This window comes from Ammospiza caudacuta, chromosome 8 (genome assembly GCF_027887145.1).
Source record: "Ammospiza caudacuta isolate bAmmCau1 chromosome 8, bAmmCau1.pri, whole genome shotgun sequence".
Classification (NCBI taxonomy): Eukaryota; Metazoa; Chordata; class Aves; order Passeriformes; family Passerellidae; genus Ammospiza; species Ammospiza caudacuta.
This window is the reverse complement of record NC_080600.1, coordinates 18,941,842-18,967,811: the sequence shown is the minus strand read 5'-3', so window position 1 is coordinate 18,967,811 and position 25,970 is coordinate 18,941,842. Positions and strand designations below refer to the sequence as shown.

Genomic DNA, 25,970 nt, shown 5'->3' with positions numbered 1-25,970 from the left:
GTTCACATAAGTTTGTTGGGTTTTTTTCTATTTCAACCAAAAAAACCAAAACATTGCAGTGTGTGCAGCTTACTGGAAGAACTGTTAAACTTCCTTAAGTTTGTTTATGACTTGGGATTTTGGACGTGCTTGTTACTATTGTTTGAAATCAGTACCTGAGTCTTCACAATTCTTTGAAGTTTCTCAGAGATTCATTCCTACACATAGACATTATTTTAGAACTTCCCAGTGTCAGCTGCTCGTGAATCAGCCTCCTTACATGTAGCACAATTTCAGGAAATTGTTCTGAAAACAACTGGAAAATGCTGAGCGAACAGTTCTCTCAGTCTTGTGACAGAGAGAAGTCAGTGAGTACATTAAATTTTGGATGCTAGGAACATGTGATGGTGGGGGGAGTGGTAAAAGTGTGGTTGCATGGTTCTCTGAAGAATGTGTAGCATGGCTCCAGAGCCATGTCAGGGAAGCAAGCATGCACAAAACTGTACATATGAGAAAGACTGTAATATTTATATCTCCTCAAGGAGAGAGCCCTGCATTAAATGTAAAGCTACTGTAAAAGAAATCTGTCTGCTGTACTTACCAGGCTTGCTGAAAAGCTTCAGTAAGTGTCCTTAATATACGCTGACTTTGATTGGAGTATTGTTTCCGTATTTCTTCTGTAAGCACAGGTTCCTTTACAGTATAAATAGTCATGCATCTGAAACATTTGAACTGGTATTCATCTGCTGTTTCCCTGTCTGAGAACTGCTATCTGATCAAACCAATATTTTTTAATTATGTATTTATAGGCAGATGGGAGAATAGTTTACAGTCAATGTATGATCTTCTCTGCAAATCTTGGAATATTGTGTTGGGTTTTTTTTTAATATTGCCTTATCAGTTTCTTTTTTTTATTACTGATGACTTCATTCTGTTTGAATTCAATGCTTCAGTTTCTTTGGGGTAAACTAATAGATTATGTATGCGATATTTGCACAGTGCTGATTGAATTCATCTGGTGAGTTTGAATGTGGTTCATATATTCACATAATTGTCAGGAGCCAAGTTGAAATTCAGAGCTGTTTCATGAGCATTGCACAGGGCATCATATTTATCTCACTTTACTCAGGAGTGGGTAAAACTTCCATGGTAAGCTAGAATGCAGCTCTTTCAAAAGCCAATATCTTTTACATTTGTGCCTGTAAGCAATGGAGAAAAAAAAAATGTGGAGCTTTAACTGTATCCTGAAAATATGAAGTGGATGTACTGACCAACTCTCTTCCTACCTGTTCCTTTCACTTTTCTAAGAAATTTTGAACCTGCTGGCCATTTTTGACCAGACTTGACTGGTGACTTGATGTTCAGGAGATACTGGAACACAAAGTTTCAGTAAGTGCAAATAAGCAACCTGCTAGAGAGGCCCGGATGAATGCTCATGCTGGGGAGAAACACTGCAGTGTGAACTGTTATCAGACACGAGAGAACCCACAGGAGAGAGGCACAGGAAATCAGACTTCACGGAGCTGCTTGTTTCCACAGAGATTATGCTTGTGTTTTCACACTAATCCAGATGGATAACTTTCCATGTGCTGCTATCTTTCATTTAAATGTTCCTACTCATTCTCATGGCTAGGGTTTGTATTTTAATACTGCGTGGCAGAGGTTTGCCAAAGCAAAATCTGTCAGGCCCTGTCTTGTAATAAATATAATCAGCAGCACCACTCCCACTCACTGGCTCAAAGGGTTTGAGCAGAAGGAAGTTCACCTACAGGAGACTGACAGTGGAGCACAGGCTCCTGATTGTCTTGCAATGTATCAATCTCAGATTTAATTTTAAAAGGTGGGGGGAAACCCAATGTATGTGGTATTTTCAGATTGTCTCTTCAGCCAAAGTACCTGGTGGTAGAAAATGGGTTAGACCACTGGTGACAGGTGCCGTACAGTGTGCAGAGAGCTGCAGGAAACCAGATTGGCTGGAATCAAACTAGACCTATTGCCTGTATTTCAGTGTTTTCCTCTTAACTAGTGCTGCTTTGGGCTATGTTGTTGGCAAAGCAACAGGGACAATACTTTGGGCTTATCTGTATGTTAGCAGCCCTCATTAAACACTTTATCTTTATTCACAAGTAATGTCAGGGGATTTCACAGGTATTGTAGTGCTCATGAGCTATGGACCAGGCTTCACTGTTCTAAGTGATAGTTTCCATTAGCTAGACCTCAGTTTCAGTGTTTTGCAAACTGGAAATGGTTCTTCACTATTTGACAAGAATTAATGCAAAGAACAGAGGCAGTTATCTATGGAAGGAATAAAGGTGAGGAGGGAATATATCTTTTTTTCCATCAATAGTCCACAGAGTTTGTGCAAGCTTTCTGCACTGTCTTGGCAGATCATGAGAAAAATCTCTTGTGCTCTGGAAGATTTCAGTAAGTCAGCCAGAGAAGCTTGAAACCTCTGGGACTTTATAGAATGGATGGATAACTTAGGCTTCAGGAAAGGAAGTCATTTGAATTTTCATGGCAGCATACTGATGCTGCAAGTAACCATTTCCAATCCTAACTGCATATTCAGTTGCATTTCAGCCTATGTGGAATTTCTCTTAATTGGTAGTTAATTTCCAACCAGTCTAGATTGCTGATACATACTAGAAACTAAGTATTATTGAACTGATGGGTTAATGTCCAATATTTTGTGTGTGCTGTCCAAATTCTGTTTGCTATGCAAATCCTATAAAGGGCTTCCCTAGATTCTGGCATACTCATAGAGGAGTGTGATGTAGCAAGATGCTCCACTGACTCTGTGCTCATGCGAGCAAATCTCTGTCTCTGTAATCCACTGATGGTGAGGCACAGTTAAGGTTATAGATTAAGTGAATATACAGTGAAGTGCTGCAAAAACAATGGTTTGAGTTTAGGAGCAGCCACAAATCAATTGTATAATTAATAATACCCTGAGAATGCCAGTAAATGCTACTTAACTTTTCACTCAGTACTCACCCCAGTGCTGACTACAGCAGGCCTGGAAATATCTGCTGGAAACTTAATTTTTTCATTTAAAATATGAGCAACGTTTTTTGAATTCTTAGCCATTTTCAGGATTTTATTTAATAGTTCCTGGTTATAGCTTGAGCTTCTACAGTTGTACAAGCCCAGCTGTAAGGTTTTAGAAGGCTCACTAGGGTCAAAATCCACAGAAAGGCATGTGTTCAACTTGATAAACTAAGCAACTCCACCGGATTTACCAGAGCAGTTTGCAGTGTATGCAGTTCTGCATACAAGTGAGTCTTTGTGGATTACTAAGTGAATTACTGTTTAATTACCACTTTAAAACTGTAGTGTCAAAATTTAATAGTGTGCTTTCCCATCTCTCTTGCCTACCCTGGATTTTCATGGTTGATGTTTGAGTTCTTTGTATAATTGGGAGGGAGTTTGTGGTTTTTTTATGAGACAAAACTTTTTTGTGCTTCTCTGTGAATAATAGTTTATTCTTTACCTAGAACATATGTAATTTTAGGGAAATTCCACATTTAGCATGGGAGCAAAAGGAAACATTTTTTGTCAGCTTATCATCATCATCATCATTATTATTAAAATATGATAGTCATTTATAGCTGCTCACAGGAATGTTAAAAGTTTTCTTGTGCTCCCCCATCTGTCTGCATCCATCTGTTGTCTCTTGTCTTGTACTGGAATTGCTAAGTTCTTTGGACAGGGACAGCCTTTTTTAAAAACAGGAATCAAGTTCACAATTAGCAGCTTTGCCAATATAAGAAAGCAAAAATAAGGCTGATAGGGGCCAGTGGGAACTACGCAAATCAGGAAAATCAAACACAATCCCTTTGTCTCGGGTCTGGCAATTCTCTGTGTGTACCTGGTGTCAGATATGTGCGTTGATAGGAGTTTCATTCAGCTGTTTTTTCCCCCAGCGGCTGCACAGGTGGCGGGAACGCTGATCGGATCCAGAGGCTGCGGAAGGAGTACCAGCAGGCCCGGCGGGAGGGCTTGCCCTTCTACGAGGACGACGAGGGAAGGACACCCCTGCCAGACTATGACCAGCGCTGGGTAGGTCCTCAGTGGGATCATTAGGACTTTGGCAACACTCAGAGTTAGCAAAAGATTCTGGTTTGTTTGTGTTTTACAGAAATCCTCTATTGGTTTAATATGAATTTAGGGACTTCATAGAAGCAGAGAAATCCCTGATGCCAGCCCACCAAAGAGACAACACGCCAATGAAATGTCTCTTTTTAAGAGAAAATGTTAATAATTAGAACTTGGCTAAAATTAACTTGTCCATTCACTGTGTCTGATTTAGGCCCAGGTTTCCTCCATTAAGCCCAAGACAGAGAGTCACTGCCAAACTTTGTCATGTGTGGTAGCGTCAAGGGCTTTTCAGATGGATTTTTGGTACTCTGGCTGTTCATCCAGCGATTATCTGGGTTAACAAGAGCATTAGAAGAGCAGCCTCTCACAGTGCTTAGCTGCGAAGTGAGAGAAAGGAAATAGAAGCATGTCTGTCCTACCCTTCCGTCTGCACATGGGACAGTAGCAATCTGGCCACGTTACAACCTTTGTAACTTTTCTAAAGTGAAAAATGTAATAATTTGCTCCCCTGCATCAAATTTCTTAAAATTCTATGAACACTATAGAACTATATTTGTTGTATGCATGTGTATATGGTGTATTTCCTGTTTTACATCTAGGCCTCACACTACACAGAGGCATATTATCTACCCCACTACTGCAGAGTAACCCATAACCTATAGAAAAACTAGAGATTGAATCAACAGTGCTAGCTTTTTTAATCTGTTAAATAAATGCAACAGCCATAGTCTATGGGTACTCAAGAGGTCTGCCTGAGCAAGTTCTGAACTTGGACACTGTCTCCTTAGAGGTAATTATAATCAACCAGCATTCAAAAATGTAGTTTTGATAAAATGCAATTTATGCTAAATTCAAAATTATAGTTTAAAAAAGACAGAATTGTGTGAAAATCTTAAGAATGCATATACTTCTGAAGTTTGAACTAACATTGGTTTTAATGTCTCCAAACTATCGGTACGAATGCTGAAGTGAAATCTGCAATGACTGCTATATTATAAAAAATCCTATGCAAGAGTAGACTTTATTGAAACCACAGAGAGATGCAGAGTTAAAAGGGGTGTTTTTACATAAATTATCATATATATTTGTTCATTAACTCCAAAACTGTTGTTGTGTATATTATTCTTATTCAAGTACTAAAAGTGTCATCTTCAGCAAAATAATTCTTTCCTTGAAGCAGTTAACTTTAATCCACTACCTTAAATTTTTTGACCCAACTTTGTGAGTCAATGTACCTGCCATTCTTCTTCTGAATTGCTTTTGTAAACTAAAATAAGAATATGCATCAAATATGTCTTCCTGTTGAAATTCTGTGTTGTGGTAAGTGTCCTCACAGGCCTTAGACTGGGTCAGTGCTACCTTTTCAGCAGCCTGAGGATTTCTACCTCTTATCTGAAACTGATAAAACTTTATTAATGCTCAGATGAGGTTGGGATTTGTTATCCAGTGTAGTTTCACAAGATTCACAAAGGTTTCTTCTAGGTAATCCTCTATAAGCCTTTCCTGTTAAGTATAATGCCCAGAGATTACTGATTTCCAAAGCTTTGCTTTTCCCATGAGCCATGTTGTCCTTAATCAAAGCACCTGAAAGGCTGCTTAAAGTACCTTAATCATTAAATGATTCATAATAGTGGCACCAGGATTGCTGGTTTTTGTCCTTCCAGTGCAGAATATTTGTAAACAGTTTTGTTATGAGGAATGGCAGTCTGCTTAAAAATCAGAGTTTACCTTGAGGGCTTTAGTACTCTGAAGTTTGTTGCTGCAACAGTTCTCCTTGTTGAAGCAGTTTATAAACTTCAAAGACTTCTGGTCTCTTCATTGCAACAATATCATCCATTGATCCAGCCAGCCGTGCTTTCATAGGCACTGTCTTTTAGTCTGGGAAACACCACAGCCACAGCTTGCTGTCTTTTGACTCATGGCTGGAAGTTCTGCTTCTGCGTGTAGTTCTACCCTTAAAATACCTATGTTGCAATCTACAGAGACAGAAAAGAAGGAACAAAAATAGAATCAAAATATTAAAAAGAAAAAAAGATGTCTCAAAGCATCTTGCTAGAATGCTGCCTCAAGTTAGCTTTTAAGCAATGCCATCATTCCCACCTTGGGCAGCTGACCCTCAGCAGTACTGTGGTAACCCAGATTGAACAGCAGCTGATTTTTTTCCACCTTTACCTATCAGTGAAGAGACATGTTGATGACTAATTGCATAATTGCAAATAAATAAAAACTTACTCTAATATTCAGGATGTCAGGTCTTTCTTTAGAGAGACAACAGACAGCTGAGGAGGGAGAAAACCTTCTGGTAGAAGTTTTCTTGCTTCCCAAGTGAGGTTGTGGCACCAGGGAAGCTGCAGCTGGAAAAGAGATGCTGGGTCTCTGTATTTTTAAGACTCAATTAGTCCTTTCCTTACTTTTCTCAGTCAACTGTTTTACCTAAGCCAACTTTCCTATAAGATGTCTTTCTAATGTACAGCAGCTGCTGTAATCACTTCCCACCATCTCCTGAAACATGCAGATAAATTGGGAAATGCAGAGGATAATTTGAGAAGACACTATCCCATCGCAAATCAGCAGCCTCAAAAACGGACCCTGGGTCTTGTCCTCCAAAATAGTATCTGAGAACTCATGAAGCAAATTTCTATCTGATAAAGCTGACATTGACAAGTGGCCTTTAGCTGACACTGTAATGGGACAGAATTTCTAATAGAAGGGGTATTTCTAACAATCTACTTTTTTTAAGTGGGATAAATCAAGTTAAAGCAGAGCCAACTGAAAAGCTAGCATTGTAAGGGAAAATGATCTCATGACAGGCAATTGGGATCCATAAATGTTTTAAAAATAAGGTCAAAAATTCATTTTACATAGGCCTGCTATTCTCTCATCATCCATTCCTCCCCCCTGCATCCATTTTCCAATTCTCCTCTGTTCTTCTCATCTGTTGCTGGATGAATTTTTTGCTCTCTTGCGCCTTCATTCTGCTTTCTCTTCCCCACAGTCTATTCCTTTTCTTTTTGTAAGAAACTGAATAATTCAGTTTAGTGTGTCTCCATAAACAGACAAAATGTCTCTCTGCTATAGAGCCAGACCCTTTAAAATTCTTTTCCAATTCCATTGTGCTTTGGTTTGTTGTCAAGTTTTTAATCCTTTGGACTTTCTCCACACTCCCCCCCTCTGCCCCTGCATCATCCACCCCCTCTTTCAGGTTTATAACTAGGATAAATGATAAACCAAATTCTGTATGGTGCATCACAAGACTTAAAGTAAACCTCAGCTAGTTAGCCAAAGGACAGGCTGATAATAAGCATAAATATTGTCTGGAAAAATGAATGCCTTTTGTTGTCAGTGTAAAATGAGATTACCCTGAAATTTTCTGACAGCTAGGGAATATTGGGATGAATCAGCTCTAAAAAGGGTTTAGGCATGTGCATACATGCTCATGTCTTAGTGGGACATCAGATACTCAAAGCACTCGTGAAGATACCCAATAAAAACCTAATCCGGGTCTCCCAAATGAGGCAGATGTTTGTGTACTATTATCATAGCTGCAGTATCAGTCAGACTCTGAAAGAACTGTGTAAGAATAAGCTGCAAGAACTTAGTCTCTCTAGGAGCTGGAAGGGTTTTCCACAGGCAGTCTTTTTCAGAGCTTTAGAGTCACAGCCTAATAGCAGATCATGAGAAATAGCTAAGGAGCTGTCAAGAGAAAGCCATGCAGTTAGCATCTGCACTTGTATTTAAGGGCATTTAAATAATGAGGAATTAATCATCTATTTGAGGATTTACTTGGATTGTCTTACAGACTTTGTACAAATCCAGTTACTTAAAACATCAATTCTTTCCTTCAGGATGGCAGTAAATCCTTGAAACTTTATCTTTTTAATGTACATTCAAGGACTACATGTAACACCAGCCACATTGCAAATAGTTCTTCACCTGTTAGTGACCACAGCAGCTTCACTGTAAAGAACCTCGGGTTAACTGTTTCTAAAAGCCATTTCCTTATTTGCAGATAGGATTTGCAAGCTTGTAAATAACCTAAAGATACAAGAAAACCTGTCTCTGGATCCTGGCTGTGAACATTTCAATTGAAATAAACCTGTAATGTACTGAGTTTTGTCAGTTCCCAGTTGAGAGTAGGAAAAAAGAATCATGCCTCTGTGTGTTAAAGGCCACGTACTTTATTGTGTGCCTGGCAGCATTCCAAGCCTAAAAATCAACGAGAACAAAGAAAGGAGCATTAATAACTGCATTATTTTTCCATAATGTGTCAAAGGGTTCTGCGCTTCCTTCAGGATGAATAAGGAGCTGTTTGTACTTTTCACGATCAATTAATTCCATGTTCAGGATGTTGCATTTCAAATAGGTTAGGTTCCTAAAACACGCAAACGTTTGTGTTGGACTATGGTTAGAAACCAGAATTCCAACTTCTAGAATAGTAACATTCCTGTCTTCTAGCGCAATGGGAGAAGCCGACAATTTTATGTGAAACCATATAGCAGAAACTGATGCAAATCCCAGACTTTCTGAGTCCACAGACTATTAGTAGAAAACATTAAATAAAAAGAAAAGAAGAAAAATACAATAACTTATTTAAGGTATGGCTGCTTTGAAAAATACAGATCAGAAGTATTTGTTGTTAGAATACTAATTAAGAGAGTACTCAAAACATTTTATTAAAATGTATGATTAATTTACTGATCAAGAACTTTTTGATTCCAAATTGTCTCTGCTTAATGAAGTTTTCAGATTGGGATGTATTACACAGAGCTGTTCTAACTAAGCAGAGTGATTTTGTAATTTACAGGCCAGCTTTTGGGGGTAGTTTTGGGGGGAAGTTATTTGGGAGAAATTCCCGCCAAACCTCATGTGAAAAATAAACTATTCCAAATGGCACATGCAAGGAGAGCCAAATTCAATTCCATTAATACTAGTAATAAAGAGTGACTTCTATAACTTGTTTGGAATCATTCCTACTTATACAAAGGTTAGATTTGGTGCAGATTATCTGAACCAGAGGGCAGTCTGAAGTGCTCATGATTTCAGGCATGCACTTTCTATATGCTCTCATTTACCAGGGAGTCAGTTCTGGTACCATATGTCATCTTATCAAAGCTCATTGGTGCTGCTTATACCCTGTGAATTCTGTGAATTCCAGAAATTCATCATGACATCTATTCCACAAGGTGCTTCTGCATACAGCTGGGTTTTGTTGTTTTTCAATGCAGGGGGGTGATTCTGAGGATGACAAACACTAAGCATTTCTCTTATTTCATACAAGTTGCTGAAAGAAATCAGACAAAAACATGCAGTGCTGCCAGGCTGTGGCTGTCTTTGCTGGCTCACAGTACTTTGAGAGATTCAAAATGTGAGAGCAATCATGTCCCATGCAGTTAGGACAGGTTCTTCTGATATTGCCCCAATGGAGCATTAGAGTGGGGCATTGCAGAGATCATGACAGCTGCCACAGATCAACTTGATATGATATGAAGGGCCCTAGAGGTTTTCCATTGTATACATTTTGCCTAATTTGCCAGTATGTTAAGGGAGGCAAGAAACAAATCTCTAACTGATAATTATATTGATGAGGGGAGCCTGTGAGCAGGTAATCCATGCAGTTTAGTATGCTGAACAGTTACTCTGTTTAAGCATATAGCCCACAGCTCTGCAGCTTTTATCTGTTGGCTTTTTATTATGTGGGCAGGAAAAATGGGCACAAATAGCCTTTTTGGAGCTAGCTGTAATCTGGCTTGACTGCAGTTCTCAGAAGTAGCTGGGTCTTTGCTTTGGTTTTGGCAAGCTCCTGCCAGTATAGGCTTCAGCAAGTTTCTATCTCCTTGTTTGTCACTCTGTAGACAAGGGGCTGTGTGGCCACTTTCCCTGAGCATGTGTGCACACTCTGCCAAATCTCAGGCCAGCATCACATGGTAAAGCTGCAAGAGGACTGAGATTTTAACACTGACTCTTCTCACATGGCGCTGCCAAAGCCAGTACTTTGCACCTTGAGCCTTCCCTCCCTTACTTAGCCTCAGTGATCCTGCTCTGTGACAGCGTAGTCCCGGCCCCCAGCAGCTCAGTGCCCCATACACCAATAGAATCAAATACAGCTGCTCCTGGGTCGGGCTGCAGGGGAGGGGGGAAAGTTGGCTTCCTTTTAAACTGACCTCCTCTTCCTCGGGCCATTAGTAAGAGGCCCGCTTCAACTTGTGGAAGGGGGCCCCAGTTACAACACTCATTTTTTCATCACAAGACAAATCTGTTATGCCACTGAAATTCATGTCTGAAGCTAAGCATGCACTTAGCTATTTATTGGATCAGGCCTGAAATCAGGCCTCAAACCCGATCCCCATCAGGCACAAGCTCTGGCCTTTACTACCAGGTATCCGGTGCATTTGTCAAATAGATGCTGTCATGGTTGACTTCTTTTTCAATTCTTAGTACTTAATTTCCTTGAGTCATGTTCATGTTCAGTGTTGCAGATTAAAAAGAAATCTCCTCCCTAAAACATACCTATGATCCAAAGAGTTGCCTGGCTACTGCTGTCCCAGACAGCACCCCCTTTCCTGAAGATGCCGGTCACTGTCCAGCTCAGCCTGCTAGGGATAATACCCCGCTAAATCAGAGAGTGGTTTGGAGAAAGGACTGCAAAATTTGTTCATTTAACATCAGGGAAAGCAGAATGACCTCAGTGAGGCAAACAGCATTGATTGTCCAGTGTGTGCAGAAATTGAGGGTCAAAGGGTGAGTTTGAAAGAAGCTGGGTCAAGTAATACAACTATGTTATTGAGGCTGTTAGAGAGCCCAGATCTTGTATTTGTTATAGTTAAGTATGTGACAGAAGCCAACTGAAATAATGGACTTTTCATTACTTTTGATTTCTGGATTGAGTTCTTCTGTTGTATTACTGTGCAGCACTTCTCATTCCTGCAGTACAAGATCTGAGGGAGGCCTTGGCTCTTCTTGAATTTTGCTGAAGTTCCTTGCTGCAAAATGCATTAACAGAACTGCTCCCTACAGCTTCAGCAGTCAGGGTGTCAGTGCTCTGGCTACATTGTTGTCTTGCAGTTAGAAAGCCACTAAAAAGTTCAAGATTTTTTCACAGGCAAGGTGTGAAAAGTAATTAGAATGTATCACTGGTGTTGGGCGTTTGCAATTATCTGTGAATATATAAAGGCCCTATTTTTCTCAACAAACAGGCGACATTGCTATAATTATTTAAAATGAAAAAGAAAGTCAGTGACTCAGACATGGAGAGATTGTATGGATAACTTTATTAGTTCCCAGTCTAAGGTCTGTTGTGCAGATCCTAATCTAATATCAAGACTGCATTAAAATAAAGTACAAAATACGGAAAAAGAGAACTGCATTTACCCCATAAGGCTGGTGCTGAACATAATTTTGACTGTTCTGCTCATGGCCAGCTCTCTTCAATGTTCAGCTCTAAGTCTGGCTCTTAAAAAACACTGGAAAAGGGAGTACTACTATCTTCCTTCTTGCTCCGTACAGAATCTGACTAGAATATATTCCTCCTATGAGATGTGCTTAGTGTTGAGAAGTTCTGCAAAAGTTAATAATCAATTTAATCTTTGTTTGCATTTGTTTTTTTAAAACTTCTTTAGTGTTTTTGCTTGGTTTTTTAAAACTTCTTTAGTGTTCTTGCTTGGTTTAGTAAACTGAATTTGCAAGCAGAAATTTCCCAATGCAGAATGGCACCATGCAGCCTAATCTGAAGGACTGATTTTGATTTGATTTTCTTGGTGTGTTTTTGAGACACTAATCAAGGAGTTTTTCAATGTTAAACAAGTGGTTTTGATGCTAAACACTAAGACACATACTCCTGCCTGTGTTTTTGCTGCATTTCATCATCAGATGGCCTGACTGTTGTGTTAAATGTCATGTTGCCCAATATTAAGTAGCATCATTCCAGCCGAACATGCGTCATAATCCTGTATGATAGGAGTTACTGACTCTGCTGTAATCCAGGTGATAGTGGAATGTCTGCCTTGCAAGTAGAAATAAGAGTTGCTGCCTCCAGGGGTGTCCTGCTGCTCAGGACAGATGATATGTAAATAACCCAGAGTAGCATAGATTTCATGAAGTACTATATCAAATTTAGCATGTAAGTTGTGAATGCATACAACTGAGCAGCAGGTATCTCCTCTACAATGCAGTCTGGTCACCAATTATAAGATCTTTCTAGATTAGGCTATTCATCCATTCTCTTGCTAGGCTGGAATAATGATTGTCAACATTATGATTGCAAATAATGCCCTTCTGTGTTAGGAATGCCAGGGCTGCATGTGACAAGAAACAATGGCAGGATCTCTGAGGGAACCTGGACCCTAGGGAAGCCTGGATCCAGGTTATGCTTTCCACCATCAGCTCTTCCAAGAAAAGTCAGAGTAGCAGATACCTAGAGTGAAAGTTTGAAGTTACTGTGTGACCCAAAATGAAGGGAGTCACTTGGATTCAAGAGTTGCTGGTAATGCAGTAAGCATGGCTATATTAAATTATATTCTATAGGTCATAATTTGATGATAACTTCTTCAAGATAAGATAAAAATTTATAATTTGAAGTACTTGACTGTGCCTTCCATCTCTGGTCTGCCATCATCAAAACAAAGTCATTCTGACAATCTAAATTCACTCTTTCCTGTGCAGTGATTATAGGGGAATTTAGCAAAATGCTATCTAGTGATACCCACCAGTGGATCAGTATGAACATTTACATTTGCGTTTGAAGCTACTTTTTAATGTATTTCTCTTAATTTGCTAGGAAGATACTTGTCAAGTTAGCAATTAAACTGTAATTTGGTCACTGAGGTGTTTATACAGATTAATAGATCTCTCTCTTAAGCGTATGCTCCTGGGTTTGCAGTAACAGCTATACTGCGTGGTAGCATGACCCCACTTGAGTTTCACACACACATGCACAAAATCAAATTCCATCACATTTTAATGCAAATTTTACCTTTGCAAATGATGGCCTGAAAAGAATGAGTTTCCATGGTAACCTTAGGGAACACATAACCTGTTTATCATAACTTCTCCATGAAGCAAGACAGGGGGTGGGGAACATGCTTTGATGTCAGCTATATTTTTCTGCAGACAGCATTCTGCTCTAGCACATGTAGAGAATTTACCAAAATACTTGCGTACTGTCCTAAATAAACTTTTTTTCTGTTCTTAGAAACAAAAGCAGTTGTATGGAATAACACAGGAGGTAACAGGAGGTAACTGCAATTGGCAATATTCAACTCCATTAACTGACCTTTCAGCTCCTGTCTATTGTTTGACAACTAGGTCAACATTTTGAAAGACCAATCAGAAATTAATAGTTAACAGATCTCTTCCATCACTTTATCTTTTCTTGCTTTTCCTCCATGCTTTAAACTTAGCCCTCAGGTATCCCTGCTGCCTTTCAAAGCCACTTTTTTATTTTTTCTTGTTCTTTCACTTCACTGCTGAAAGTACTTCTTTGAAAAATGCCTTGAAATATCTCTGAACTCCTACATTTTGGAGCTACCATGGAAAAAAATATATTGATTATACTTCACATTCGGTGCTGACTTTCACAGTTGAGGTGGTGGCTCCTGGAGCTGCCATTAGCGAGAGTGAGTTTGATGGCTGTGAGCATCTGTAAGGTTGTATTTTTCCTGCAGATGCACAGTAACTCCTAGCTAAAGGAAAGTATGTCTGCAACATTTTTTTTAAGGTCATTAGGAGTAAGGAACAGATGTTGAGGTTTTTCAGAATGCTGCTTTGAAGTGCCACTTTGGAGTCAACTGACAAGACTGACCCTATAGGCAGTGATTTTTGGGATTGGAACACAGAGGAACCATTGCCCACAGTTACCCATCTGGTATCCATCTGGTACCAGCAAACAACAGACAGTACCAAATCACAGAAAAACTGTACCAACTGCTAAATTGGTATCAGCAAGCAAAGAAGGTCACCACCCAACAGCAGTTGCAAGCAGGAGAAACAATGTCTGTAACATTTACAGACTGGTATCTGAAGATCCGGAGGAACCTGATGCCATAGCATATGGAAAGCAATTCCTGTCTCTAAGCCTGCTTATGCTGATGTTGTTTGCTCAGTATTAATCCAGATTTGGGGAGGGGTTTTGGGTTTGTTGGTTTTTGGTTGTTGTTTTTGGGGGGTTTCTTTGTGGTTTTTTGTGTGATTTTTTTGGTTGGGTTTTTTTTGTTGTTAACCATATTGAATTTGCTGTGTGGAGAGCTTTTGTCGTGATGCCATTGAGAGAGTGCCTCTCTTTATTGGCATCTGTGTTTAACAGGATTAAGGTGGATTTAATACCCTGTGCTACAGACTAACCATTCAAATTCTAGGAGTACTGTTCCATAGTGGTGTCAAATCACTATGGAAGGAGTTGAAGTTAACTTTTAACTCCGTGACGATTTACTCTGCAGCTTTTCTTTGATGTGAAGTATTCTTGGGAAGAGCTGTGGCAGGGGGTTGTTTTCCAGTTTTACTGCCATCTTCCTCTTCTTCCCTCTGGTCATTTTCCCCCTTCTTCCTCCTTTTCTTTTCTTGAAGCCGTGCGCTGGTTTGTACAGTAGCTAAGTGCATAGAATGCAATAATACAACAGTGAGAGATTTAGTGCCTCTAGGTGCTACCCCTTCTACTCTTGAGGACCTCCAGCAAGGCATGATTTTATAGACAATGAAAGGCTTGCTCTCCCCTGTGAAGCCGCCTGCCTGCAGGAAGCTTTTCACTGTCTATTTCCACTACTTGCTCTGCAATTTAGTTCCATGCCCTGCTATTTCCCCCTCCCCTCCCCTCCCTCTTTTCTTCTCTGACATACACATGCATAGACCCCCTGCATACACATTCAGCACCAACACCAGATGTAGGTAGACACAGCAAAATAGCGTTATCTCAATGTGTGCGTTGAAACGCTCAAAAATACAGCAAACATTTTCATTTTGCCATCCTCATCTTAAATGGAAATATTGATCTGTCCTCTGTTTGCTTTCCAGGTACTGACACTGTCATCTCATTTTCCCTAAAAAGAGCACAAGCTCATAGCTGAGCTGCAAAGCATGGCCATTACACCCTGGCATTGGTGCCAAGAACTCTGCTGACTTAGCTAGAGAAAGATGCTGAAAGCCTGACTTTGAGAGAAAATTCAATTCAATTCACTTCATACAATGTCTCTCATGAAGTATTTCAAAATGCCTTATATCAGGAGATAACATAATGAGAAAATGCTTTAGAGAACTGGATATTCAGATAGCAAGACAAAATGATACACAACAATGAACTGGAGTAAAAGAAAAGATGACTGTCATTTAAAAGCAGTAATCATCTGGATAAGTAGTCTTGTAAACTAATTACAGTGAGAAGAGAAGCAAAGAATGGAAGACTGGGAAGAACAAGAAGCAGCTTAGTTTCAAACAGGGTAAAGCAGGGGACTGGTTTCGTGGAGGGAGAGGAATTACACACAGTATTGTAGAACAACTAAAGGAGATCTGCTTTAGAAATGTATCCACACATATGGATTGGTACGCTGTATATTGCATCGCAAGTGTATCTCCATGACAGGTTAAATTACCCTCTTTAGTGCCTGGGAAGAGATTAATTACTTTGGCCTGGTTCAGGGTAAGACCAATTGAAGTGCCTCCTTCTAGTAGGAAAGAATCAATGCTGATGGGTGCTGTGGGTTTTTTGGGTTTTTGTTTTGCTGTTTTTAAGTTTCTCTCTCAACTCAAGGGAAACTTCTGTTTGTCTCTAATTTGAGAATAGGTTTGCAAGTGAGGGTGTTGCAAATCTGGTGCTCATTAAGGACAATTAAGAGATAGAATTAACCAAAACATATTATACAACTAATGGAAAAGGAAGCCACCCACAGAGACTGACACAGGCCAGGAAATTATCTCATTTTGCTTGGTCAAAGGAAACCGTAGTTCTCCAGCACCAGGGATTGGGGGATCGTGGGGCAAGGGTTCAGAAAGCAGAGTATTTTCTTGGTGGAACTGTGTAAAAACACTTTGCAGTTCTGGCTTCACCTCATCTTTGCTGTTTTCTCTCTCTTTAGTGTTGCAAGATACAGCAAATGCTGAGAGCTTGTTTTCTACAAAACTGAGGCAATTGCCATGTTTTTAAACTGTTATGGGAACAGCCTGTTTCCCTTTTAAAGTTCCCATCTGTGTTTGTATTTCCCTCAGTCTATTGCCTTTATAGAGAATTTTCTGCTCCCTCTAAATCTAAACCATTAGTTTCACCTCCTTGAACAAGAGGTAGGGCATTACTGAGGAGGAAAAGTAAATCCTAAGATAATCAGCCCTGCTTAATTTCACCATGGAACACTGCTGTTTTCAGTGTTCTTGGTGTTCATTGCATAGGGAGAAGGGACAAGTGACTCTGAGTATGTACATTTGTGTGTGAGCATGTGTATGTATATGTATGTATCTTGAGAGAGAGACAGGCAGAAGGGGAGCATTTAATTGCCTTGCAATCGGACCAACCAAGTAGTGTTCTGATTGCATACAGCTGATTTTCTAAGTGAAAATCTTCAAACCTATTCAACAGCAAAACCAAGATCATCAGTGACTCTGGAGTGTGTGTCTGTGTTTCTTATAGGGAAGAGGAAGGTTGGTTTGATTACTATCTCTTTTTTCCTTTGGACAAGGGTGTTTTTCTCATCCAAGGGAAATGCATTCTAGCAGCATGAACATAACTATTAATCAACACTTAAGTGATAATCAGTGAATGAAAAATGATGACCAGAAACTGAAAATGTACTTGCATAGCTACTTCGGTGCTTTTTCTTTGAGATCATGCCCTTGCATTTTAACATGAACAATTCTTATAAAATTAGTGCTGATATATTCCAATAGGAAGTGATTTAAAAAGCCAGCACTTACTTTTCACTTGAAAAAAAAATACTAACAGGGAATGATATATTAAGATCTGCATAAGTAATGTTATATAGCTACCTTGGTAGTCTCTGAGATAGAGTCTCAGTTTATATGAACCAATAATATCTTACAGATTTACTTAAGAGATGAAGATGCAAAAATCATCACTGGAATGCTGTATTCAAATGTGTGAAGACATGTTCAGGATACAGAGAGATAAATGTTTTTCCTGTGTATTTTTGCTCAAAAAGGAGATGGAGGCACCAAGACATGCAGGTATATGTTAGCTTTGGGAATGCCTCCAAGAGGAATCAGATGCTGTTGAAGTTAAAACAAAACTCCCCTCAGTATTTAGCATGCTTTTCTGAATCATGGCCAGGGTATGTGGTGGCATCCAGCAGAAACCAAGGCTGTGTGACTCTTCTCCTAGTGAGCAACACCTTGCTTTTGTTCTTCAAGATGTTTTTTGACCAACTTTGTCATGGTTCTAATACTATCAAGTGTTCTTTGGAATAATCTCAAAGCCAGATTAGTGTAAAATGCTTAAAGTAAGTGTGTGCTTAAAAAAAGAAAGCACAACATTCCCTGGGACTGAGCCCAGAAAGCAGAACTTTAGGAGACTGCAAGGTCATGACTTGGTAATTGGGCCATGAACAGGCATCTAGAGCTATCCATTGATTCACCTTTCCAAATTATTTAACCTGTGTTTTCTGTTGACACAAATATAAAAAAGTTCATTTGCCACACTACCCAAAACAAACTTGAAGACATTGGACCATGATTTGAGAAGCTCTGACAATTGTAGTCCTGAAATATCTGTAAAATGGAGCAGGAACAGGTGTCTCAGGATCTGCTGGGAAGATACTGCTTCCTTCCTTATTCTTGGGAATAAGTTTGTTTGTAACAAACAAGTTTGTAACAGAGAAGTTGAAAGTGCTCTTTCTCTTCAGTGGTGGAGGTGCTTTTAAGAGCTCCTGTGGAACATCATCTTGGCTTGCTATCGCAGCTAAGAAGAAAAGCACAACTAAGAATATCAAAAAGAAGTATTAAAGGTGCTGTCTTATATCCAAACAATGGTAAAGCAGTACCAATGGGCTCATAGAACATTAGACTCCTCTTTGAGGACTACTTCTGCCATTAAAATCAATGCAACTTAATTAAAGCAAATTATAGATAGATACATCTATAAATAAGATATTAAAGTGCGCCACTGAATATGATAATTGCTGCATATTTAGCAATCAGTGTGTGTGTTCTGCTTTTGCCAGGAGGGATTTCTTTCAGAGGAATCAATGGAGCTTTATTAAAAACCATCTAAATTAGAGGGAGAAATGATGAGTGTTATAATAACGCGAAATCACTGTTTCAACTTTCATTGCAAAACTAGGAAAGCAAAATATATCCCTCTTTGTGTATGTATGGAAAACATCAGGAAAATTCTTTTGAATTGTAGACAGTGGTAGAATTTTTAATCTTTACCTTTTTATGCAAAACAAAAAAAAAAAAAAACCTGGATGGAAGAATCCTTGCTTTCTGTGGAAATGCTGGACTCTCCAAGGGTGGGGTAATGAGGATTTCACAGCAGTAAGGAATTAAGAAGTCCCCATCGATCAATTTCCTCTATTTCACATGGACCATCCAGTTCAGTGCCTTACATCTCCTGCCTCTGTTTCAGCAGCTAAAGAGAGTTAGCAAGTCAGATTGTGCTCTTAAATTTCACTTGCAGTTCCCAGAACCAGGAAGAGTTGAAATGCAAAAAATAAGTCAGTTAATTTTGATGCTTCACCTGTGTATGAAACATTGAGACCAGGGTGGGGAATAAATCCACTTTTACCTCTCCATTTTTCTTCAGTTTTCACTTAATTGAAAACAAAAACCAACTGTGTCTCAGCAGAGGGGAGACCTGAGGGTTAAAGGGCAAATTCCGTTATACCACAGCTCTTTTTGGCATGCTGAATCTCAACCCATGTGATTAGAAACGCTCACAGACAAAAGAAGAGCTTTGAGAACAGAGGTCAAAACAGCATCTGAATCAAGTCCTTTAGCAGATGATCACAAGACTATTGAAAAATGCACTAAGCAATGCAGCAGTTCTATGTGTCATGTTTATACACAGACTTTCAGGCAAAAAGCAGAAGTGGGTGGCATTTTCAAAGCACTTGGATTGATGGCAGAGCAGAAGCTTCAATCTGCAGCCTTCCTGGGGTGTCTCCTGTCTTATAGTGCATGTCAGTTGTATAAAATACAGTGGTAGTATCCTGCCATTTTTATGGGTAGAAAACCACAGTGCACAAGCTCAAGTGACTTTTCTGAGCATACAGAGTGAATAAGTGAAAAAGCTAGGAGTCCCAGGACTCCAATCTTCATAAGCTTTTTCTGATATCCCATAATTTTAAATAAGTCAGGTGTGGCTCAAGTGGAGTCAGCAGTGTTTTGCCCTGGATTCACAAACATGTAGCTAAAATCCCATCAGCCTTGAAGAAGTTACATTATTGCTACTTACTTAGTGAGCAGAACACTGTCCAAATTTTCTTTCTGATCTTAGTGATAATTGAAATGTTTGAAGGAGGCTTATTGTTCAGAAGTTAGGAAAAAAAGGGCTGAAAAGTAAAAGGATAGTGATACTTAGCATATGAAGAATTAATACTCCTGAATACAACACCCACTGAATATTTTTCTTTTTTAACAGTACGAAACTTTTGACTCTGAGCAGAGGAGTAGCTGGTTAAGAAGTTTTGAAAGATTTTTTTTTAACCAACTGACCTCTGCAATGATGATGAAGTTTTCTATATGCAAGTCTGAATACCTGCAGGAGAGGGAACAGCAACTGCAACTGTATGAGACAGCCAACCTAAAAATGTCTCTGCATCATTTATTTTCCTTATAAGCAGTATCCATGGTCTTGGGTTTTCACTGTGCTGGCTTCACTCAGGATGGACATTGAGCAGGGAGTCAGGTAGGAATTCGTGAGAAGAAGTAGAGCCCCAGGCAAAAACACACTGTCCTGCTGAATTCCGCTGGTAGGGGCAAGGAGTTGTTGCTGATTTCTATTTGCAGTGTGGTAGCTCTCACCTTGAGCTGTGTGTGGATGCACAAGAAAAAGTAAATTCTGGTCTCATGAAGTTTAAACTTCGAAAAAGATTGCTATAGTTGTTATTTTTTGTACCACAGCACCTGTCCAGCCCCTAACACCTTGACCCATAAGGAAGGGGCAAGGGAGGCTTTTCTGCTAGCAGCTAGAATTGTAGCCTTCAGCAAATGCTCCAAGAGGAAGGCAGTGTAAGATAGGTGAGAGGGAATGAAATGCAGGATCTCCTAGGGAAAAAACAGTCACATGCACTTTTCTGTACAGCTTTCTCTTCCCTTAAAGAATTGTTATTCTGCAACCTCAGAATTCTCCTGTAGGCAAATTCCAGACTTACTCAAGACACCTGCCCACAGGTATATTCTATTTATAGCTTAAAATTTATTTGCAGGTGTTTGAATGCTCTAAGATATTTGTTTCTGGCTTGATCTATGCTGTCCTTCAGTCTACACTTCTACCAGCCTGGTTCTTCTGCTGGGAACTGGCAGGGGTTTAATTAAGGATGCAGAGTTGTCACAGGATATTTTCTGAGAAGAGATACCTTTCTATCACAGAAATCTTGTTAGCTAGTGAAAATTATGGTTTCTAAAAAGAGAGGCTTAAACAACAGAAACATAAACTAGCCTTGTGTAAAAACCACCTCTCTGGCACACAGAAAATCCTGACTGTTAAGGCGTTGAGTTACATGGAGGCAGCGTCTTGCCAGTTTTTCTGGTATCTTATCTCTGAGTGTGGCCACTGCTGTGACTGGGATTCCCAAAGGGGCAATTAGGAGAACAGCCTGCTGGTGCAGAAGTTCTGCTCTCCCATTCAGCTCTCCAAGGCCTTGCCTTTCTTCCACCTGCCAAGGACTTTAGTGTCTCCTGCTAACCAGATGTTAGTTGGTTTGATTCATATTTGTATTTATTTGTTTTACATTCCACAAGGGCCTTGGCCATACCAATACTTTGCAACAGTTACATTTCAGGAATTGTTTGCTGTTGTTTTTTGATTAAGATAGTGTTTTCTTTCCTCGATTTAAGCGTGCTGCTCTTTTAATTGCACTGATAGGATGATGGCTGTTTCTGTGTTTATCTCTGCCCATTACTTTTGCATATTCATGTTTTGCTTGTTAGTTGAGGCCGCTCTTAAGAGATGAACTGTTCATAATGATGCCACTTATTTAAGTTGATGTTGTTTATTTAAACCCTAAAAATACAGGAGCATATTTTGGATCATTTTTTCTGTTATGCCTTACCATACATTTGTGAAATGTGTGTTTCACCTGCTGCTATGTTCTCTATTGATTGGGGTGTTGGTCTCCTAAGCTCTTCCAGCTGCCTCTGTAGGGACTCAGCTGAGCATTGCACCTTCTGTCAGCTCCAGCTCCCTTGCTGGTCACCTTGTGGTCACCACCCATTTGGCTTTGACAGCACTTCCAGGTTTTAATCCTGTTTTATTAAGATAACTGTTTCTTCACCTAAATATTGTTGTGATTATTAACTGTGTGTTAAAACTTTCACACCTGGTCTGAGGGCCAGCTGCATATGTCCTGTTTTAGGAAATGAGGGGAACTTGGAATATTTTGATCTTACTAATTAGTACATTTCACACGAATTTTTAGCTTAGACTCTTTCTGAAACATAAATAACTTCTACTGAGGAGGTGTTTCTATTTTCACAATTTCTCTTTTCATCAGGGTAGTATTTTATTCCAGGCACCATTTTGGCACTCCAGGCTGAGTGATGATACGCTTTTACTGTCGCATGGACAGATGGAGAAGGAAAATCAGAAGAAATGGCTGAGCCTTTAATTAGCTGTGCAGAGCCAGAGCATGCTTTTCCAGTGCACTGGGGGTTTTATATAGGGTGTGGAGACTCAGCCGCTCGATGGATCCAAATTAGCAAAATTGTGTATCCGCCACCAGGGTGTTTCTATGGTAACTGTCTCTCAAATCATATATACAAACAGACCTGGCAGGGGCTATTGCCTTCTATTTGGTCTGCAGGAAATCATCAAAAAAGGGGTGTTTTCAGGCTGAAAAAAAGGCCTTGTGATGTAAATATTTTTTACTTTTGGTGGTTGGTATAAGTTTTGGGATTACTGCTTGATGCTGGCACAATTCTGGGTGTTTGTGTTTTTTCATGTTGCCTGGCTGCTGTTACTCCCTTTAGGTGTGAGAATGCAGGAAACTCACCACTACCAGACTCATGCACATAATTAATAACCTATCTAGAGCTGCACAGGTAGACCATCAAAAACTGCATTTTTTTGTGGTGAGAGACCAGATTATACATTTGTTTCTTTTCCCCTCATTCTTCTTCATAAAACAGGAGAAATCTGGAGGGTCTTCTCTTACCAGTGTACCTCGGAACTTAAGGGAAATTATGAACCTGATGAAATTAGTAGTGTAAGAGCAGCCAAAGTGGCTGTGACTCTTCACCTAAGTGACTCTATAAAGTCTCTCTGCATGTTACTTTTTCTCGTGGAAAAAAATGAATGAATGATCCCTTTAGCCTACTGCCCTCTTTTTGAAATGTAGGGCAATTATTGTTGGTTTTGCTCATCCAAAGTCAGGCGCTGCTAAAGCATGGGTCATTTCAAATCAGAGGCATTTCTTTCTTGTGGCCAACAGTTCTGTGAGGATGCCTTTCTGTTTTGAATGAGATAAAGGAAGCTTGCAAGAGGCCTATACTAAATAATTTTTTTCATTTACAGGTATCTTACATGCTTGATGAGTGCCAAGGCGCATAACAAAATTTGTCTGGAATAATTTCTCAGCCTGCCTAGCAGCTGCAAATGATACTTCCTCTCTTTGTATAGGACTCAGTTTATGTAATGTACACAGAAATGCTTTGTAAAGGTAGATAACACTTAATACACCTGAATGCACAACTTTTCTCATTGCAGTGGTTTATCATCTGTTCAGTGAAAATGGTGTATTGTGCATAAATTACAGGACTGACAGAAATGTACTTTAACCTGTAGAATGCAAAAATCATGTTAATTTTTGTTTTCTCTTTTCTCTAATCAGGCATTTGCCAAAAGCTTGGTGTGATTTATTACTTTCTTTTTAATGAATTGTTAAAAATGTTTGAAAAGGCATTAAATCTTCCTTTCTGCTATTAATCTGTAAAAGGGGAAGGGGATTTTAAATGGCCTCTTAGTATATTGCTTTATAAAACTGCTGATTCTAGCAGCACCAGAATAGGAATACATACTAATGTAGGAAACACTGAAGGCAGTCAGAGGCTCCTCCATTTATGGAAGAAAAGACTAATAGCTCCATTTTAACAAGGCTCTTAACACTTTGGGCCATCAGCAGGCATTGAGTGAAATTGGGAGAGCTCCTGTGTGCTAAAAGCATTGAAGTTCACCGTTTGTACCCGGTTGGAGCCTTCCTGATAGAATTGTGCTCTCCAGCCAATGCCCGTTGCCATCTTGAACACAAACCAAGTAGCGCTGGCATTTTGGCTGAGTGCACTAACGCTGCACTTTTGAAATGGCACCAGAGCATCATAAATGCACTTAACTCCCAGCTGGATACTAAGCTTTACAGGGGCGTTAGGGAAAGTTTCTGGATTCATGTTAAGAATAAAAGAAAACCTGTTTGTATCATATTTTATGCTAAAGCAAAACAAGCTAGTGGAGGGGAAAAAAGCAGACTTGGTACTAAGATGTTAGCTTTGATTCAGGTAGTTATGCCACAGTAATCAGAAGGGGCGTGCTTAGTTAGATGATGTCCTCATGTTACTGGATTCCAGGAAAAAGGCCAGCCAGGGAAGAAGAGAGAGTATCCCAGCTAGTAGGCAGATGAAGGAAAGGTGATGAAGATTGTACCTGCTCTAAACGCTTCTTTGATACAGAAGCCTTTCTTGTTAGCAGTGATAAGATTATGTATGGCATTTGAAGCTTCTTTGAGCCCCTGCCTTTCTTTTGTTGATTTTTGGCATGTTGCAGCATCATGTGTTCTCTGCTTATCATTTTGAGATGCATTGTTAGTAGCTGGGCTGCATAATTGATCTTCATCTCTAATTACTCTCCTCTCCACAGGTGCCTGGAAAAGGTCCAGATGGGAGCTCCTACAGTCTTCACTTCGAGGGGGTGGAAAGGCAGTATGCATCCTTACCCAGGTACAGCACCAAGCCTCCTTCCAATGGGGAGGGAGGGCAGCCCACAGCTGATGTCCAGCTCTAACATGAGAGATTATTCTGCACTTTTGTCTTGTCAACTTTTGCTGCTGATTTACTGCCATTTTATACCTGTACTATTAATTTGGACTTTTGAATTTTTAAAAAACAGGTCTCTCATTGAACATGTCAGCAAGAGTCATGATCCATGGCTAGAGAACATGACATTGAGGGAGCTGGCTCTGCAAGAGTTATAACAGGTCGTAGCAGGGCATAAATGACTGAGTTTGTAGTGATATAATCCCAGCTGGCATTGACAGAACATAGCTGTGGAAAGCTTCCACTACAGCAGCCACAGCTACTGAAGTCCCACTGTTGCTACAAGGGCTGTCTGACTACAGTCTATTCCATGAGAACATCTCTGTGCTTTTACTAAATGCTCTGGATATGTGAGTGAATTCTCTGAGGGCTTTTTTTAATTTTTAATCCTTATCAACTGAATGAAGAGTAATTCTAGTCTGAAACCAGTGGGGTATAACAAAAAGTAAGCATTTCAGGGATTTCAGCCCCATTTCTATGGGAGTTCTAATAGCAGAGTATAACACAAATCAAGCCAGAAAGGGGAGTGAGAGGATGCTAGAAGAGATAGTGGGAAGCAGGGAGAAGAAAACAAAAACAGAAAAATATTCTCCATTTAGAATTAGAGGGCTGGGCAAGTCCTAGGAAACATGGTCCAATCCACTTCTTGGACCTACAGGCAGGCTGATTTGTAAAAGCAAAGCAAAAATAGGTATCTGTAAGAAAGAAGAGATTTTTTATTGTGAAGTAGTGCTGGCATTTAGGAAATCGGTGAATTGTTTCTTTTTGCTGCTTCTTTTTCTACTCAGCCATTTACATTCAAAGGTGAACACTGAAAGATTGATTGATAAATATGTAATGCTGTGTCCAATTCCAGACAAAAATACAAAGAATATTTTGCTTTTGTTAACCAGAATATAAAGGCTGTCTCACAAGGCACTGTTGGATGTCTGTAGGCATTTTTAATGTATATGATTTCTAAACTAAAGGATGTGTCTGCAGTTTACTTCCTGCCTTTAAATGATATTTGTCAGCCATTTTTTCTTGGACATTCATCCTATGCAGTAGCTGGCTTTTCTGAGAGAGTCCTGCTTTCCAACAGTGTGTCTTGCATGTATTTCCTGGCTGACTGTGGGTGTTTACTCTTCTGGGTAAATGGCCATCATTTTTTACAGTCCTCCAACACTCCTGTTTCCTCATCATGTTTCTAGCAGTGATTTTTGCATGTTAGTTAGGTGTACTTTAATTTTGCACACTCCTTTTTTATTTATTTTGAACATTTATTTTGTTGCCATTTTGTTGAATACTTCCTTGTGGATTACAAGAAAGTAAATTCATAATTGGTGTTCAGTGTAACTCTCTACAGAAATTTTTATATTTGTATGTCTTCTTTTATTCATTTTCCCTTTAAGAAAATTAACCATATTTTTTCAGGTGTTGTAAACTGAAAATTTCCCAGTGAAGTAACTTCCATAAGCCAGAATTATTTTGATTTCCCCAGTATTTCTTTCAAGGGGAATGACCAGAAGTGAGCACTACAGATGTAGACATGCCCTTGTTTTATGTAGTAAGCATTCCCTGTATCCCTTCTGTCCTATTCTTTTCCAAACTGCTGCGTCCTCGGCATGCTCCCTAGGTGTATATACTGCTCATCTCTACAACCTGTGCTTTTGTGGGGTTTGGTTGGTTTTGGGGTTTTTATTTTGGGTTTTTTTGGGTATTTTTTTAAAGTAGATTTA

The 25,970-nt window shown here is 39.5% G+C and overlaps 1 protein-coding gene across 2 annotated transcripts in view; it reads left to right on the top strand.

Moving 5' to 3' along the window:
• The window catches only part of PARD3B (par-3 family cell polarity regulator beta), a 387,748-nt gene that overhangs the window by 335,674 nt on the left and 26,104 nt on the right, over positions 1–25,970 (top strand). For both annotated transcript variants that reach the window (XM_058809265.1, XM_058809264.1), the window contains 2 exons: positions 3,903–4,038; positions 24,077–24,156. In XM_058809265.1, the coding sequence (XP_058665248.1) occupies positions 3,903–4,038; positions 24,077–24,156 (216 nt within the window). The remainder of the gene's footprint in view (positions 1–3,902; positions 4,039–24,076; positions 24,157–25,970) is intronic.